Source organism: Gorilla gorilla, chromosome 6 (assembly GCF_029281585.2).
Source record: "Gorilla gorilla gorilla isolate KB3781 chromosome 6, NHGRI_mGorGor1-v2.1_pri, whole genome shotgun sequence".
Classification (NCBI taxonomy): Eukaryota; Metazoa; Chordata; class Mammalia; order Primates; family Hominidae; genus Gorilla; species Gorilla gorilla.
In genome coordinates, this window is record NC_073230.2 from 84,826,570 (window position 1) to 84,845,595 (window position 19,026).

Below are 19,026 nucleotides of genomic sequence, written 5' to 3' on the forward strand. Positions count from 1 at the left end.
TGGCTTCAAGCAATCCTCCTGCCTTGGCCTCCTGAAGTGCTGGGATTACAGGTGCAAACCACTGCATCCAGTCTGGTATTTCTAGATTCAATCTCCACTGCCAAACACTCTCCCCATGAGAAAGGATATCACTAATTCAATTGACCATGGTTTCTCTGACACCAGCGTGCCTAATAGGCTGTGGATCAGTTAGCAGACCAGCTGTTCTTTGGTCAGGCACTTCTCTCTGGTCCAGTCAGCTGTGATCAGCTTTTCTCAGAAGGGAACACAGTTGTGGAGGATCCTTGGGATTTAACAGACTCTCCATCCACTGTCTCAGTGCTTCTGGGCCTGTGTGTATAGTCAGGGGAGAGAGTGCGGTCTTAGCTCCTCCCAGTGCTGCTATGCAGGGAGTCTCTGCTCAACTGAACCTGCCCACCAACAGGCCTCTCGTGTGTGTGTGTGTGTGTTTTTTTTTTTTTTTTTTTTAAGAAAAATAATGAATATCTTCTCCCGGAGTCTGTGGACCTGGAGTGTGTGAAGTACTGCGTGGTGTATGATAACAACAGCAGCACCCTGGAGATACTCTTAAAAGATGATGATGATGATTCAGACTCTGATGGTGATGGCAAAGGTGGGTTTTATGCAACAGCAGCAAGAATAATAGTTAATGGCTATTGAACAAATTTGTTATAGGACCAACAGGTTCGTATGCCCATGGCACGGGAACAGGCCAATGACACTGTGACAGCAGGGTTTGCGTCAGAGAAAGAGCTTCATGATCACTGGATACCGAGCAAGGAGATGGGAGGAGGCCCTCAAATACATCTCCCCAAGGAGTTTGGAATGGGGTTTTTAAGGGGATTGGGGAGGGTGAGGGACTGGAAAGTTGGGGTCATTGATTGGTTGAGGAAAGGGGGATGAAATAATCAGGACGTGGAAACTGCGTTCTTTGGTGAGTTAGCTCCTGTGGGGCCCTTCAGACCAGCTGATGTCAGTGGTTTCATCAGTACGCGGGACCTGAAAGAATATCTCAAAGGGAAAACAGTGTTCCATGATGTTCAAGTTGTCACCTACAGAGCAGTTAAGGGGAACTATATTCTTGGCCGGGCGCGGTGGCTCATGCCTGTAATCCCAGCACTTTGGGAGGCCGAGGCGGGCGGATCACGAGGTCAGGAGATCGAGACCATCCTGGCTAACAGGGTGAAACCCCGTCTCTACTAAAAATACAAAAAATTAGCCGGGCATGGTGGCAGGCGCCTGTAGTCCCTGCTACTTGGGAGGCTGAGGCAGGAGAATGGCATGAACCCAGGAGGCAGAGCTTGCAGTGAGCGGAGATCATGCCACTGCACTCCAGCCTGGGCGACAGAGCGAGACTCCTTCTCAAAAAAAAAAAGAAAAATTCTTGTAACAGGGTCTTATGTGATTCTAGGACAATACACATCAAATAGCTGTGAGCAAGCAGGTTGGAGAGCAAGCAAGGTGACTTAGTGATGAATGCTGAATGTGCTGCAAGCTTGCTTTATTTTCATTTGTTCCCCTCCCTTCTTTGCTGATTTCACAAAGTTTATGGGGACAGTTCCATGTGTGCCATGCACCAGGAACCAAGGGCTTTACTTGGATCTGCAGAACAGCTTACAAGGACGCTAACTAACATCAAGAGCTGCGAGGAAGCCAGGCCCAGTGACTCATACCTGTAGTCCCAGCACTTTGGGAGGCTGAGGCAGGAGGATCACTTGAGCCCAGGAGTTCAAGACCAGCCTGGGTGATATGGCAAGATAAGGTACCCAGCTCATTTATTTACTTTTTGTAAAGACTGGGTCTTGCTGTGTTGCCTGAGACTTAAGCTTTTAAAAGTGTTGTAGACATATTTTTAAACCACCACACCTATAAGTGGTGGGGCCAGGGTTCAAACCCAGGCCTTTTGGCTCTGTCCTGTCCCCCAGGGATTGGGTAGTGGCACGAGAGCATGCAGCCCCAAGTCAGAACATTAAAGCATGGTCAGTTCCCATGTGCTCCATCGAACCTCTGAGGCTCTGCTGTGTTCTTCATGAGCCCCTGGTTTTGGGCTGACCACCCCTTGCCATTGGCACTGGGAGCTCTGCTTCTAGGAATTAGAACTGCACCTGTGGGTGCAGTTCCAGAAGCTGGGGGCACTCACACCAACTGCCACTGGGTGGCGCTATGCTCCCACCTTTCATAAAACCAGCTGTCTGGACTTTTGTCCCAGGAGGTCCTTGGCCAGGAAGTTGTCCCTTCTTCCCTAAGCTCATCCTGTTGGGCTCTGGTCTGCAATCCTAGGACTGTAGGCTAGGCCTTGAAACCCTAGGAGATGGTACTCAACACAGATAATCCCCTTTACATTCTGTAACTGACCTTACTTTGCTATGGGGCCCCCATTCACAGGAAACCACAACCACACAACTTGTGCATTCGAGGCAACTTTTCTTGTTTCAAATGGCATCTTTCAGGTCAATGAAAAGTCTTTGGGGGTACAAGACCATCTCAAGGCTTCTCTCAACACCCCCTTCTTTCTTTTTTTTTTTTTTTATTTTTTGAGTCAGGGTCTCACTTTGTTGCCCAGGCTGGTCTCGAACTCTTGGCTTCAAGCAATTCTCTTGCATTGGCCTGTCAAAGTGCATGGATTACAGGCATGAGCCACCATGCCTGGCCTGAACTCTGACTTCTGAGCCAGGCCCTGTGGGGTGAGCTTTGGCTCCTGTCTTAACAGCTGCAGATTCTCTCTCAGCCTGGCTGCAGATTCCAGATTCTTCCTGTCAATGCCATCTCTCGGATAGGTCCCAGCCGCTTATATCCTCCACAGCCCCTTCTGGAAGTGTCTTTGTCTCCCTGAACAAAAATTCAATATGGAAGCAGAGTTAGCCAGGCACGGTGCCTCACACTCGTAATCCCAGCACTTTGTGAGGCTGAGGCAGGAGGGTTGCTTGAAGCCAGGAGTTTGAGACCACCCTGGTCAACATAGCAAGGCCCCGTCTCTACCAAAAATACAAAAAAAAAAATTTAGCCAGGCGTGGTGGTGCATGCCTGTAGCACCAGCTACGCAGGAGGCTGAGGCAGGAGGATCACTTGAACCCAGGTGGTCAAGGCTGCAGTGAGCTATGACTGTACCACTGTATTCCAGCCTGGGTGACAGCGTAAGACCCTGTCTCTAAAAAAAACTTCTTTAAAAAAAAAAAAAAAAAGTTAGAGTTCATGCTGTTTTCTTTCTCCTTTTATCTGGCTCTCTGAAGTCTGCCACACACTATTTCTCTTTCTGGGCCAGAACCTGGCCTCAGGATATCTTGGTTTAAGGATGTCTTGGCTTAGCCTTAATTATGCAAACTTCCTGTCACATATATCTAATTTACATACAGTTTGATTGTGATTCTGCAGATCAGTGAAGGTGTTTAAGATTAAATTGATGTCAAAACCACAATGAGATATTATTCACACCCACTGGGATGGTCATAATCAAAGAGACAGATGATAATAAGTGTTGGTGAGAACATGGAGAAATTGGAAGCCTCATACACTGCGAACCAGAAAGTAAAATGGTGCAGTCACTGGAAAACAGTGTGGTGTTTCTTTAGAAGGTTAAGATATAGACCCCGAAGTAATGAAAACACATCCACACCAAAGCTTTTACATGAATGTTCATAGCAGTGTTATTCATAATAGCTAAAAAGCATGAACAACCTAAGTGTCTATCAGCAGCTAAACAGGTAGAACAGAATGTGGTCTGTCCACACAATGGAATATTACATAAAAAGGAATGGGGCTGGGCGCTGTGGCTAATAATGCCTGTAATCCCAGCACTTTGGAAGGCCAAGGCGGGAGGATCACCTGAGGTCAGGAGTTCAAGACCAGCCTGGCCAATGTGGTGAAACCCCATCTCTATTAAAAATACAAAAATTAGCTGGGCGTGGTGGCACGTGCCTGTAATCCCAGCTACTAGGGAGGCTGAGGTAGGAGAATCACTTGAACCTGGGAGGCAGAGGTTGCAGTGAGCCGAGTTTGTGCTATTGTACTCTAGCCCGGACAACAGAGTGAAACTCGGTCTCAAAAAAAAAAAAAAAAAAAAAAGTACTGACATGTGCTATAATGTAGATGAACACTAAAGAGATGATGGTAAGTGATAGAAGTCAGATGCAAAACATCATATATCATTCCATTTATATGAAAAGTCCAGAATAGGCAAATCCATAGAAATGAGTGGTTAAGTGGAGCTGGGAGTTTGAAACGGGTGTGGCTGTTTAGTGGTACAGGGTCCCTTGTAGGGGTGATGAAAATGTTCTAAAATTAGGCCGGGCCCTGTCGCTCACACCTGTAATCCCAGCACTTTGAGGGGCTGAGGTGGGAGGATTGCTTGAGCCCAGGAGTCGAGACCAGTCTGGGCAACATAGTGAGACTCTGTCTCAAATAAATACTAAAAATAGAAGAAAACATTCTAAAATAGATTGTGGGGGATGGTTGCATAACTCTCAATATACTAAAAGTCACTGAATTGTATATTGAACCCATCACCCAGGTAGTGAGCATAGAACCCAATAGGTAGTTTTTCTTTTCTTCTGTCTTGCCTTTTTTTTTTTTTTTGAGATGGAGTTTTGCTCTTGTTGCCCAGGTTGGAGTGCAATGGTGTGATCTTGGCTCACTGCAGTGTCTGCTTCCCCTCAGCTTCCCAAGTAGCTGGGATTACAGGTGCGCACCACCCCGCCCGGCTATTTTTCTGTATTTTCAGCACAGACAGGGTTTCGCCATCTTGGCCAGGCTGGTCTCAAACTCCTGGCCTCAGATGATGCGCCCGCCTTGACCTCCCAAAGTATTGGGATTACAGGTGTGAGCCATCGCACCTGGCCCCAGTAGGTAGTTTTTCAACCCCTGTCCCTCTCTCTCTGTCCTCCTCCTCGTATTCTTCAGGGTCTGTTGTTCCGCATCTTTATTTCTATATGCATCTGATGTTTAGCTTGCACTTATAAATGAGAACATGTGGTATCTGGTTTTCTATATCTGTGTTAGTTCGTTTAGGATAACGGCCTCCAGCTCCATCCATGGTGCTGCAGAGGACATGATTTTGTTCTTTTTTTATAGCTGTGTAGTATTCTGTGGTATATGTTAACCACATTTAAAAAATCCAATCTGGGGCCAGGCACGGTGGCTCATGCCTGTAATCCTAGCACTTTGGGAGGCCAAGGCGGGTGGATCACTTGAGGTCAGCAGTTTGAGACCAGCCTGGCTAACATAGTGAAACCCCGTCTCTACTAAAAATACAAAAATTAGCCGGGCATGGTGGTGCATGCCTGTAATCCTAGCTACTCGAGAGGCTGAGGCAGGAGAATTGATTGAACCCAGGGAGGTGGAGGTTGCAGTGCGCCGAGATCGTGCCATTGCACTCCAGCCTGGGTGACAGGAGCGAGACTCCATCTAAAAAAAAATTAAATAAATAAATAAATAAATAAATAAATACAATCTGTTGTTGATGGGCCCTCGAGTTGATTCTGTGTCTTGGCTGTTGTGAATAGTGCTGCAGTGAACATATGGGTGCAGGTATCCTTTTGGTGTAACAATATATTTTCTTTTGGATGTGTACATAGTAATGGGATTGCTGGGTTGAATGGTAGTTCTATTTTTGGTTCTTTGACAAATCTCAAACTCCTTTCCACAGGGGCTGAACTACTTTACATTCCCACCAACAGTATGTAAGTGTTCCTTTTCTCCATAGCCCTGTCAACATCTATTATTTTTTGGCTTTCTAATAAAAGCCATTCTGACTGATGTGAGAAGGTTATCTCTTTGTGGTTTTGATTTGCATTTCTCTGATGATTAGTGATGTCAAGCATTTTTTCACGTTCGTTGGCTGCTTGTATGTCTTTTGAAAAGTGTCTGTTTATGTCCTTTGCCCACTTTTTAATAGAGTTGTGTATTAGAGTTCTCTAGAGGGACAGAACTAATAGGAGATATATATATGTGTGTGTGTTTTTATATATATATACGTGTATATATATGCGTATATATGTATATATGTATATATACGTATAGATATACGTATATACACACACATATACATATATACGCATATATATGTGCACACATACGTATAGATATACGTGTATATATACACACGTATGTAGATATACGTATATACACACATACATATATACGTATATCTGTACACACATAAGTATATATATGTATCCCTATACATGTACATATGTATAGATATATGTATATCTATATATGTACATATGTATATACGTATATCTATACATGTACATATGTATAGATATATGTGTATATATATATGCGTGTATATATAGATACATGTGTATCTATATACATGGGAGTTTGTTAAGGAGTATTAACTCATGTGATCACAAGGTCCCACAATAGGCTGTCTGCAAGCTGAGGAGCAAGGAAGCCAGTGTGAGTCCCAAAGCTGAAGAACTTGGAGTCCAATGTTTGAGGACAGGAAGCATCCAGCAAGGGAGAAAGATGTAGGCTGGGAGGCTAGGCCAGTCTAGAGTTTTCATGTATTTCTTCTTGCTTTATGTTCTAGCTGTACTGGCAGCTGATTAGATGGTGCCCACTCAGATTGAGGGTGGGTCTGCCTCTCCCAGTCCACTGACTCAAATGTTAATCTCCTTTGGCAACACCCTCACAGACACGCCCAGGATCAGTACTTTGCATCCTTCAACCCAATCAAGTTGACACTCAGTATTAACCATCAGAGGTTGTTTGTTTTTTGCTTCTTGATTTCAGTTCCTTATAGATTTTGGATATTGGATCTTTGTTGGATGCATAGCTTGTGGATACTTTCTCCCATTCTGCAGGCTGTTTGTTTACTCTGGTAGTTTTTCTTGCTGTGCAGAAGCACTTTCGTGTCCTTAGGTCCCACTTGTCAATTTTTGTTTTGTTGCAATTGCTTTGGAGGACTTAGCCAAAAATTATTTGCCAAGGCCAATGTCAAGAAGGGTATTCCCTAGATTTTCTTCTAGGATTTCTATAGTTTTCAGGTGTTACATTTAAGTCTTTAATCTATCTTGAGTTGATTTTTGTATATGGTGATGGGGTCCAGTTTCATTCTTCTGCATATGGATAGCCAGTTATCTTAGTACCATTTATTGACCAATAAATGGGAGTCCTTTCCCCTTTCCTGTTCTTTGAGACAAGGTCTTGCTCTGTCTCCAAGGCTGTAGTGCAGTGGCACGACCATTGCTTACTACAGCCTCAACCTCCCTGGCTCAGGTGATCCTCCTGCCTCAGCCTCTCTAGTAGCTGGAACTGCAGGTGCCCGCCACCACACTCAACTAATTTTATGAATTTTATTTGTGGAGGCGGGGTCTTGCCATGTTGCCTAGGTTGGTCTCAAACTCCTGGGCTCAGGCAATTCTCCTGCCTCTGCCTCCCAAGGTTCTGGGATTATAGATGTAAGCCACCATCCCCAGCCTCCATTGCTTATTTTTGTCAACTTTGTTGAAGATCAGATGGTTATAGGTGTGTGGCTTTATTTCTGGGTTATCTATTTTGTTCCTTTGGTCTATATGTTTTGAATTGCACACTTTAAATGGGTGAATTTTATGATACACAACATACAGTTTGCATATATATGTGGTATAAATATAATATATACATGTATATAATATGTAAACCATATGTATACATATGAGTGGTTAACGAGCTGGCAGTTTCTGTAAACTCTGAGATATATGTATTGTATGACATCATATAATACATATATCTCAGAGTTTGCAGAAAAGAAGATTAACTTAGGCTGAGCACACCTGTAATCTCAGCACTCTGGGAGGCTGAGGCAGGTAGATTGCTTGAGCTCAGGAGTTCAAGACCAGCCTGGGCAAAAAAGTGAGACCCTGTCTCTACAAAACAATAGAAAATTTAGCCAGGTGTGGTGGTGCGCACCTATAGTCCCAGCTACTCGTGAGGCTGAGGTGGGAGGATGGTGTGAGCCCAGGAGATGGAGGTTGTAGTGAGCCAAGATTGTACCACTGCACTCCAGCCAGATGGAGTGAAGCCCAGTCTCAAAAACAAAAACAAAAAAAACCCGGTGGTAAGCTACTTTAAAAATTTTAATATAATGCATCTCTATACTTGCTTCAACTTCCTAAATAATTGCATTTCAGGCCGGGCATGGTGGCTCACGCCTGTAATCTCAGCACTTTGGGAGGCCGAGGCTGAAGGATCACCTGAGCTCAGGAGTTCAAAACCAGGCTGGCAAACATGGTGAAACCCTGTCTATACTAAAAATAAAAAATTAGCCAGGCATGCTGGGCGCCTGTAGTCCCAGCTACTTGGGAGGCTGAGGCAGGAGAATCGCTTGAACCCAGGAGGCAGAGGTTGCATTGAGCCGAGATCGCACCACTGCACTCCAGCCTGGGCGACAGAGTGAGACTCCGTCTCAAAAAATAAATAAAATAATTGCATTTCAGAAGAAAGTGGTCATCTATCCCAGCTCTAGACCAATGGCAGATACACAGGAGACATTCATGTCTTTGGTCTCCACTCTCAGATCTTGTGCCTCAAGCAGCCATTGAGTATGGCAGGATCCTGACCCGCCTCACCCACCACCCCGTCTACATCCTGAAAGGGGGCTATGAGTGCTTCTCAGGCACATACCACTTTCTCCGGACCCAGAAGATCATCTGGATGCCTCAGGTAGGGCCAAATGCTGAGCACAGGCAGGCCCAGACGGGAAGGATGGGCCTAGAGACTGACTTGTGGGTGACTGAGTGGGAGAAACAGGAGGATGGGACAGAGGATATAGAGAAAGTGGAGGAGATTCTGTCTATACTAAAGACACAAAAATTAGCTGGGCGTGGTGGTGCGTGCCCATAGTCCTAGCTACTAGGGAAGCTGAGGCAGAAGAATTGCTTGAACCCAAGAGGCAGAGGTTGCAGTAAGCCAAGATCATGCCACTGTACTCCAGCCTGGATGACAGAGTAAGACTGTCTCCAAAAAAAAAAAAAAAAAAAAAAAAAAACTAGATCTGGACTCCTGGCAGCCCTAAGTTCATGTCTGCAGCCCAGTCTCCCCCATCTCCTCCGCTTTCTCTTTTTTTTTTTTTTTTTTTGAGATGGAGTCTCGCTCTGTCGCCCAGGCTGGAGTGCAGTGGTGCCGTCTCGGCTCACCGCAAGCTCTGCCTCCCAGGTTTACGCCATTCTCCTGCCTCAGCCTCCCAAGTAGCTGGGACTACAGGCGCCCACCAGCACGCCCGGCTAATTTTTTGTATTTTTAGTAGAGACAGGGTTTCACCCTGTTAGCCAGGATGGTCTCGATCTCCTGACCTCAAGTGATACACCTGCCTCGGCTTTCCAAAGTGCTGGGATCACAGGCGTGAGCCATCCTGCCCGGCCACAGTTCTTTATAAGGAACTGATGGCTGTCGGGTTGAAACAGTGAGCAAAGGTGGACCCATTCAGAGGGCAGGCTGGATGGTGGACCCATACCAAGGTCAGAAAGGCAGGGGCATGGCGGCTCGAGACCACCTCTTTTTTCTTGGCTGTCTGATTCCACAAATCCTAGCTGGATCCAGAGGATACAAAAATACACAAAAGTGGGAAGGATTGGTCAGGCACGGTGGCTCACGCCTATAAGCCTAGCACTTGGGGAGGCCAAGGCAGGAGGATTGCTTTAGCTCAGTACTTTGAGACCGGCCTGAGCAATATAGTGAGACCTTGTCTCTACAAAAAAATCAATAAATGGAGCTGGCTGTGGTGGCTCACGCCTGTAATCCCAGCACTTTTGGAGGCCAAGCTGGATGGATAACTTGAGCTCAGGAGTTTGAGCCCAGCCTAAGCAACATGGCAAAACCCTGACTACCAAAAATACAGAAATTCACTGGGCATAGTGGCCCACCTGTCCTGTAGTCCCAGTTACTCAGGAGGCTGAGGCAGGAGAATTACTTGAACCCAGGAGGAGGAGGTTGCAGGGAGCCGAGATCACACCACTGCACTCCAGCCTGTGTGACAGAGTGAGACCCTGGCTCAAAAAAATAATTTAGAAAAGAGATGGGTGGATTGCTTGAGCCCAGGAGGTCGAGGCTGCAGTGAGCCGTTGCCATGCCACTGCACTCCAGCCTGGTTGACGAAGCAAGACCCTGTCTCCAAAAAAAAACAAAAAGAAAATCAGCCAGGTGTGGCGACTCACACCTGTATTTTTAGCACTCTGGGAGGCCAAGGCAGGAGGATTGCTTGATCTCAGGAGTTCAAGACCAGCCTGGGCAGTATAGTGAGACCCCCCCATCTCTATTATAATTCTTTTTTAATAGAGACAGGGTTTCACCACGTTGGTCAGGCTGGTCTCCAGCTCCTGACCTCAAGTGATCCACCTGCCTCAGCCTCCCAAAGTGCTGGGATTAGAGGCGTGAGCCACTGCACTCAGCCTATTACAATATTTTTTAATACAAAAAGAGAATCAGATATTAAACCCCTTTGTCCATCACCTAGCTCCAAACATTGTCAACTCATGGTCAGTTTTGTCAAAGCAAAACAATTTTGAGATTCCAGTTTCTGCTGATGACTGGTCCTGTCTGTAGGGGAGGCAGTGGCTGGAAGCTGGACTGTGTCAAGGGACGCCCCGGGTATCTGGAGCCCAGAGAAGGGGCACTTGAGCTTCCCAGAGCCAAATCTGACAGAGGAGGAGGTTTCAAGGAAGAGAACTGGGTGGAGTTGTCTAAGGCTAGCACCAGACTATGCAGAGATTTGCAGGCAGGGCCTGGTCCCTGGAGAGTGCCATGTACAGATGTCTGGCTTATTGAAGCATCTGAACACAATGGAATGTAAACAGAAAGTGGTTTTAACTTTTTCTAACAGTTGCCTTCAGCTGTGTTCCCCTTCCTGCCCTTAGCAACATCGTGAGCAGATTCCATACTTTCTGGCCACTTTTGGTTACAAAAAACTTCAATTGAAATCATAGTATAGAATGACTGGGCAAATGTGACTATTCACAGGATGTTTGACTGTGTTTAGGAATTGTTGCTTTTCGAAGGTTGTAGTGACATTGTTATGGTTATTATAAAGTACAAGTCCTTTTAGAAATACAGAACAAAATATTTACGGGTGAAATGACGTGATGTCTGGAATTTCCTTTCAAATAATCTGGGGTGAGGTGGGAAGGCAGTGAGGGTATAGAGGAAACAAAATTGGCCAATGAGTTGTTAATGTTTGAAGTTGGGCGATATATACGTTTTAGAGACAGGGTCTCACTCTGTTGCCCAGGCTGGAGTGCAGTGGTGCAATCATAGCTCACTGCAGCCTCCACCTCCTGGGCTTGGTATCCTCCAGCCTCAGCCTCTTGAGTAGGTGGGACTACAGATGCATGCCACCACAGTCAGCTAAGTTTTAAAAATTTTTGCAGATACAGGGTCTTGCTATGTTCCCCAGGCTGGTCCGAAACTCCTGACCTTAAGCAATCCTCCTGCCTTGGCCTCTCAAAGTACTGGAATTATAGGCATGAACCACCACACCTGGCCAACTAGTGTATAGTTTTGAAATAATGTTAAAAGAAGTAAAAAGACAGTCTAGTAGAAGCTAGGGCGGTTTAATGTTCCAACCTTAAATCTGAATCAAGTCTCATCTCTTCCCATGCCCTAGAGCTGGGCAGCCTAGGGTTTGCTGGGGGCACTCAAAGTAGGGAGGGATGGGGGTTAGCTTTAAGGACAGCTGCTCTCTTCCCCTCTTCTGGGCAGAGTACCTTTGGCAGTAGGGCCCAGAGTGGACCTGTCTGTGTGCCTGGCTGCGTGTTAGTGGTGGGAAAGTGCCTGCTCTCTGGCCCCGTCTGGCTGTGTGAGCTGCTGGTAGCCTCTGCTGCTGGGTTTCTCGGGACCCAGCTCAGCCTCACCCTGGCTCCTTCTGGGGCTGAGGATCTCCCAGAGAACGCAGCCAGTGGTGACTCCCTTCAACCCCTGCCAGGCATCTCCTCCAACTTCCTCCCCTTAACTTGGAAGCCCATGACCCGTCTCCTGCCCTGCATGCCCACATTCCTTCACCGGAATCGTAGAAGGCAGGGACTCATGCCTGAGGTCAGACATGTTCCCAGATCCAGGGTATGCATGCCTGGCTCCCAAAGACATCCCTTTCTTCCACTGAGATAACAGCACTGTGAATTTCAGCTCAACAGGTGTACAGTCAGTTAAATAAAGGAAGTAAAGACAATCAGTCTAGTATAAGCCAGGGCAGTTTAATGTTCCAGCCTCAAATCTGAATCAAGTCTTATCTTGATTGGAACTCCTCCTTGCTCTTGGAGGACCCCCTCCTGGCTTTGCAGGGTGCAGAGAGATTAATTTCTTCTCTGCAAACCCTACGCTGCTGATAACTCATCACCGCCACCCCCTCATTTCTGAAGCTTTAGTAAGGTGTAATTGACATGATGAACTGCACATATTTAAAAGGCCCGGTATGGTCTGTTTTGACAGATGCATATTCCTGAAACTTGCCTTTGCTCCTAGTCTAGTCACATTGGGAAGAAGGCGCAGGGTTGTGGCTAGGGTAGCTGTGAGGGTTGGATTGGGTTACTTGTTTGCAGCTGTCTTTAGAATGTAGGTGACTGGCCAGCTGTGGTGGCTTAAGCTTGGAATCCTAGCACTTTGGGAGGTCAAAGAGGAGGTGGAAGGATCACTTGAGTCCAGGAGTTTGAGACTAGCCTGGGCAACATAGTAAGACCTTGTTTACACAAAAATTTTTTTAAAAGGCTGGGCTTGGAGGCTCACACCTGTAATCCCAGCATTTTGGGAGGCCAAGGCGGGCGGATCACGAGGTCAAGAGATCAAGACCATTCTGGCCAACATGGTAAAACCCCATCTCTACTAAAAATACAAAAATTAGCAGGGTGTGGTGGCACATGCCTGTAATCCCAGTTACTCAGGAGGCTGAGGCAGGAAAATCAATTGAACCCAGGAGGCGGAGGTTGCAGTGAGCTGAGTCACACCACTGTACTCCAGCCTGGGCGACAGAGTGAGACTCCATCTCAAAAAAGAAAAAAGAAAGAAAGATTTAGGAGGTAGCACTGATCAGACATGAGGGCATAGGAGAGAGAGGGGGCTGGGATGATGCCCTGGTTTTAGGCGTGGGTGATGGGGGCTGTGATGTGGTTCATTCTGGGGAACACTCGGGAGGGGGCGGGGTGGGGGAAGAAGGAGGTGGTTTTGGGGGAAGGCAGTGTGCCCAGTTCGGGCATATTCATTTGAGATACTGGTTTCGTTTGCATTGTGTCACTGAGCATTTACACACATTTTACAGTACAGTGTGTTTTTATCCACATCACACCATCTTCCCAGCCAAACCCACACAACCGCAGAAAAGGAAGCTGGTTTAAAAACAGCAGGAAGAGGGGTTGATAGATTTGCTATGGGATTTTTGTGAGGTTTTTTTTTTTGTTTGTTTTGGTTTGGTTTTTTTTTTTGAGATAGCATCTCTGTTGCCCAGGCTGGAGTGCAGTGGTACAATCTGGGCTTACTGCAACCTCCGCCTCCTGGGTTCAAGTGATTCTCCTGCCTCAGCCTCCAGAGTAGCTGGGATTACAGGCGTGTGCCACCACGCCTAATTTTTATATTTTTAGTAGAGATGGGGTTTCACTATGTTGGCCAGGCTGGTCTTGAACTCCTGACCTCAGGAGATCCACCTGCCTCAGCTTCCCAAAGTGCTGGGATTACAAGCATCAGCCACCATGCCTGGCCTTTTAGCGAGATTTTTAAGTGGAAATTGAAAGGGGGATTTCATTTGGCACCAGCAAGCTGAGCGTCCATCCGGGTTAGGGGCAGCCCACATGCTGGAGTAAATTGGGCCTGCCCGCAGGCAGTGGGGGGTCATGCATCTCCGTGTCACAGGCTGGAGAACTGGCTTAGCTTGGTGTCTGTTCTTTACTAATGGCTTTCGAAGCTGGTAGCTTGGGAAGGATGTGGGCTTGCAGAGGGTTCACTGCTGTGGGGAAGGGAGTGAGATGTGCTGAGTTCAGGTGGCTCTGAAGGACCCACACGCCTGAGGTCCTTAAAATGTTATTTCTGAGTCGGACTTAGAGCCAGGGGACTTTTGGAACTGATTTTGATCTTTGGCAAAGGTCAGCATTTTCTGTGGTGTAATAATGGAGAAAGTGGTCTCTAATCAGAGCCTCATGGAAACATCAAGTTATCCAGTTGGAGTGGATTTCTCTACTGCAGAGCTTCTTTGAGATTTTTTTTTTTTTTTTTGAGATGGAGTTTTGCTCTTGTTGCCCGGGCTGGAGTGCAATGGCACGATCTTGGCTCACTGCAGCCTCTGCCTCCTGGGTTCAAGTGATTCTCCTGCCCCAGCCTCCCGAGTAGCTGGGATTACAGGCGTGCACTGCCACACCTGGCTAATTTTTGTATTTTTAGTAGAGACAGGGTTTCACCATGCTGGTCAGGCTGGTCTCAAACTCCTGACCTCAAGTGATCCACCCACCTCGGCCTCCCAAAGTGCTGGGATTATAAGCATGAGGCACCGTGCCCGGCTATTTTTTTTTTTTTTGAGAGACAGGCTGGAGTGCAGTGATGCGGTCATAACTCACTGTAACGTCAAACTCCTGTGGGATCCTCCCACTTCAGCCTCCTGAGTAGCCGGGAGTACAGCCATGTGCCACCATGCCTGGCGAATTTTTTATTTTTTGTAGAGACAAGGGTCTTGCTGTGTTACCCAGGCTGGTCTTGAACTCCTGGGTTCAAGCGATCCTCCCACCTTGGCCTCCCAAAGTGCTGATATCACAGGCATGAGCAGCCACTGTGCCCAACTTCTTTGAACCTTTGATTGCTAATGTACGTGTTGTTTCCGAGAGAGGAATCATAGATACAGCTGTCCGTTTGTACAGTTGTCCAGTATCCATGGAGATTGGTTCCAGGGCCCCCAATAGATACCAAATCCTTGGATCTTCAACTCCCTGATACAAGATGGTGTAGTATTTGCGTCTAACCTAAGCGTATTGTCTCGTATACTTTATTTATTTGAGACAGAGTCTCACTCTGTTGCCAGGCTGGGGTGCAGTGGCATGATCTCGGCTCACTGCAACCTCCACGTCCCAGGATCAAGTGATTCTCCTGCCTCAGCCTCCCGAGTAGCTGGGACTACAGGCATGCACCATCATGCCTGGCTAATTTTTGTGTTTTTAGTGGAGATGGGGTTTCACTCGTTGGCCAGGTTGGTCTCAAGCTCCTCACCTCAGGTGATGCGCCTGCCTCCGCCTCCCAAAGTGATGGGGTTACAGATGTGAGCCACCTCACCTGGCCCCTCTTGTGTGTACTTTAAATCATCTCTAGATTATTTATAATACCTAATACAATGTACATGCTATGTAAATAATTGTTATACTGTATCGTTTAGGGAATAATGACAAGAAAAAACGTCTGTACATGTTCTGTACAGATGCAACCATGAATTATTTTTCTGGATATTTTTCATCCAAGGTTGCTTGAATATATGGATGTGGAACACACAGATATGGGGGCAGATTGCATTTGGTTATCTGAACCCCTGAACGCTTTCTCATAGTGCCTTATGGGGGACTAGTGTTTCTTAGAACACACTTTGGGAAATGTAGAGATAATCCTTGTCTGTGTTTCAAATAAATGAAAGTTTGTTGTTGTTGTTGTTGTTGTTTTGTTTTTTTTTTTGAGACGGAGTCTCATTCTGTCGCCCAGGCTGGAGTTCAGTGGCACAATCTCGGCTCACCGCAAGCTCTGCCTCCCAGGTTCATGCCATTCTCTTGCCTCAGCCTCCCAAGTAGCTGGGATTACAGGTGCCCGCCACCATGCCCGGCTAATTTTTTGTATTTTTTAGTAGAGACGAGGTTTCACCGTGTTAGCCAGGATGGTCTCGATCTCCTGACCTCGTGATCCACCCACCTCAGCCTCCCAAAGTGCTGGGATTACAGCTTGAGCCACTGCACCCGGCAAACGAACGTTTTAATGATAACTTTGGACGTGGAACTCAGGAAGCTCCCATTTAAGTAGGTGTCTTGTTCTCTCTACCCCTCTGCACATACACTGGCTTCATTTCTGGGCATGCAGGGTGGCTCACATGTGTATCCCAACACTTTGGGAGGCTCAGGCAGGAGGATCACTACAGGCCAGGAGTTCGAGGACAGCTTGGGCAACATAGCGAGACCCCATCTCTACAAAAGATAAAAGTATCAAAATTAGCTGAGTATGGTCGTGCGCACCTGTAGTCCCAGCTACCTGGGAGGCTGAGGTAGGAGAAGCATTTGAGCCCAGGAAGATAAGACTGCAGCGAGCTATGATTGAGCCACTTGCACTCCAGCCTGGGTGACAGAGTGAGAGACCCTGTATCTTTAAAAAAAGAAAAGAAAAGAAAAAGATGGGTTGAACACAGTGGCTCACGCCTGTAATCCTAGCACTTTGGGCAGCTGAGGCAGGTGGATTACTTGAGGTCAGGAGTTCAAGACCAGCCTGGCCAACATGATGAAACCTCCTCTCTCCTCCTCCACCTCCTCTCTCCTCCTCCACCTCCTCTCTCCTCCTCCACCTCCTCTCTCCTCCTCCACCTCCTCTCTCCTCCTCCACCTCCTCTCTCCTCCTCCACCTCCTCTCTCCTCCTCCCTCCTCCTCCCTCCTCCCCCTCCTCCTCCCTCCTCCCCCTCCTCCTCCCTCCTCCCCCTCCTCCTCCCTCCTCCCCCTCCTCCTCCCTCCTCCCCCTCCTCCCTCCTCCCCCTCCTCCTCCCTCCTCCCCCTCCTCCCTCCTCCCCCTCCTCCCTCTCCTCCCTCCTCCCCCTCCTCCCTCCTCCCCCTCCTCCTCCCTCCTCCCCCTCCTCCCCCTCCTCCTCCCTCCTCCCCCTCCTCCTCCCTCCTCCCCCTCCTCCTCCCTCCTCCCCCTCCTCCTCCCTCCTCCTCCTCCTCCCTCCTCCTCCTCCTCCTCCCTCCTCCTCCTCCTCCTCCCTCCTCCTCCACCTCCTCCTCTCTCCTCTCTCTTCCTCCTCCTCTCTCTTCCTCCTCCTCCTCCTCTCTCTCTCTCGATGCTTAAATTCTGATGGTCTTAAGAGAGCTGTCCCTCTCCATTCTCCTGAGCCCCCAGTACATGCTGGGTTGTTACAGTTCTGGGCCACAGCGTCCTCACTGCAACCTTTGTGCACCTGGCCAAGTGTAAACAGTTGCCACGGAGGGAATGGACACCAGTGCTGAGACTCAGCGCTCTGCACGATGAGGCTCAGTCCTTTCGTCATGACTCGCCCTGTGCCACCCCATGCAAGTTACCGTGCGCCAATCTCTTTCAAAGTCTGGATCTCCGTCACATTCACTGTCCTGGAACTGCCCTTTTACGCTCGTTTGCTGAGCTGTGTTTCAAGAGATAGACATCCCTCTTACCTGAGGAATATGCTCATAGCTGCCTTTCTCCCTCCACACTTCAGGAACTGGATGCATTTCAGCCATACCCCATTGAAATCGTGCCAGGGAAGGTCTTCATAGGCAATTTCAGTCAAGCCTGTGACCCCAAGATTCAGAAGGACTTGAAAATCAAAGCCCATGTCAACGTCTCCATGGATACAGGGCCCTTGTAAGTAAAGAGAAACTACTGATTTATATTTCATTTCATTTTTTATATAATATGTAAATTTATTTTATTTTTTTTAAATTTTATTACACTTTATGTTTTAGGGTACATGTGCACAATGGGCAGGTTTGTTACATATGTATACATGTGCCATGTTGGTGTGCTGCACCCATTAACTCGTCATTTAGCATTAGGTATATCTCCTAATGCTATCCCTCCCCTTTAGTTTTTATTTTATTATTATTATTTTTTGAGACGGAATCTCACTCTGTCACCCAGACTGGAGTGCAGTGGCACAATCTCGGCTCACTGCAAGCTCCGCCTCCTGGGTTCACGCCATTCTCCTGCCTCAGCCTCCCCAGTAGCTGGGACTACAGGCGCCCACCACCACGCCCGGCTAGTTTTTTGTATTTTTAGTAGAGATGGGGTTTCACCGTGTTAGCCAGGATGGTCTCGATCACCTGACCTTGTGATCCTCCCGCCTTGGCCTCCCAAAGTGCTGGGATTACAGGCATGAGCCACCGCGCCTGGCCTGTTTTATTATTTTTTGAGATGGGGTCTTGCTCTGTCACCCAGGCTGGAGTGCAGTGGCACAATCTTGGCTCACTGCAACCTCCGCCTCCAGGGTTCAAGTGATTCTCCTGCCTCAGCCTCCCCAGTAGCTGGGACTAAAGGTGTGTGCCATCATACCTGGCTAATTTTTGTAGGTTTTAGTAGAGACAGGGTTTCAAAATGTTGCCTGGGCTGGTGTCGAACTCCTGACCTCAAGTGATCTGCCTGCCTTGGCCTCCCACAGTGCTGGGTTTACAGGTGTGAGCCACCATGCTTGGCCAAGATAGGTACTTAAAAAAATTTTTTTGGCTGGGTGTGGTGGCTCACACCTGTAATCCCAGCACTTTGGGAGGCCAAGGCGGGTACATAAGCTGAGGTTGGGAGTTTGATGACCAGCCTGGCCAAAATGGTGAAACCCCATCTCTACTAAAAATATAAACATTAGCCGGTTGTCGTGGCACATGCCTGTAATCCCAGCTACTTGGGAGGCTGAGGCAGGAGAATCGCTTGAACCTGGGAGGTAGAGGTTGCAGTGAGCCGAGATCGTGCCACTGCACTCCAGCCTGGGCAACAGAGCGAGAATCTGTCTCAAACAAACAAAAAAAAAGACAAGGGTCTCGCTATGTGATCCTCCCATCTCTGTTTCCCAAATTACTGGGCTTATTCATGAGCCACCACACCCAGCCTGGATGTTTTTTTCCAGGAGAGGTTGAGTTACCTGTGCACATTCCCCCTTACACAAGCTCAGCGTCCTCCCTGTGGCCCTTCTGCTGTGATGAAAACCCCACAATGGGGATGCCTGCATTCTGCGTTCCACCTGATGACCTGTGTGGTCCTTCCGTGTAGTTTTGCAGGCGATGCTGACAAGCTTCTGCACATCCGGATAGAAGATTCCCCGGAAGCCCAGATTCTTCCCTTCTTACGCCACATGTGTCACTTCATTGGTAAGGAGCGTTCCTTGGCCGGGTAGCAAC

At 47.7% G+C, this 19,026-nt stretch overlaps 1 protein-coding gene across 21 annotated transcripts in view; it reads left to right on the top strand.

The window, feature by feature from the left end:
• The window catches only part of TMEM120A (transmembrane protein 120A), a 64,550-nt gene that overhangs the window by 25,763 nt on the left and 19,761 nt on the right, over positions 1-19,026 (top strand). For 11 of the 21 annotated variants that reach the window (XR_008681428.2, XR_008681427.2, XM_055392851.2 and 8 more), the window contains exons 4-7: positions 472-613; positions 8,501-8,646; positions 17,358-17,503; positions 18,899-18,996. Coding sequence is in view for 19 of the 21 variants with exons in the window: in XM_055392851.2 (XP_055248826.1) it covers positions 472-613; positions 8,501-8,646; positions 17,358-17,503; positions 18,899-18,996 (532 nt within the window). In the remaining 2 variants the exon portion in view is untranslated. Of the gene's footprint in view, positions 1-471; positions 614-5,641; positions 5,676-8,500; positions 8,647-15,804; positions 15,942-17,357; positions 17,504-18,898; positions 18,997-19,026 lie in introns of those variants that run through there. The other 10 variants (XM_055392858.2, XM_055392857.2, XM_055392843.2 and 7 more) reach the window with 6 other exon arrangements.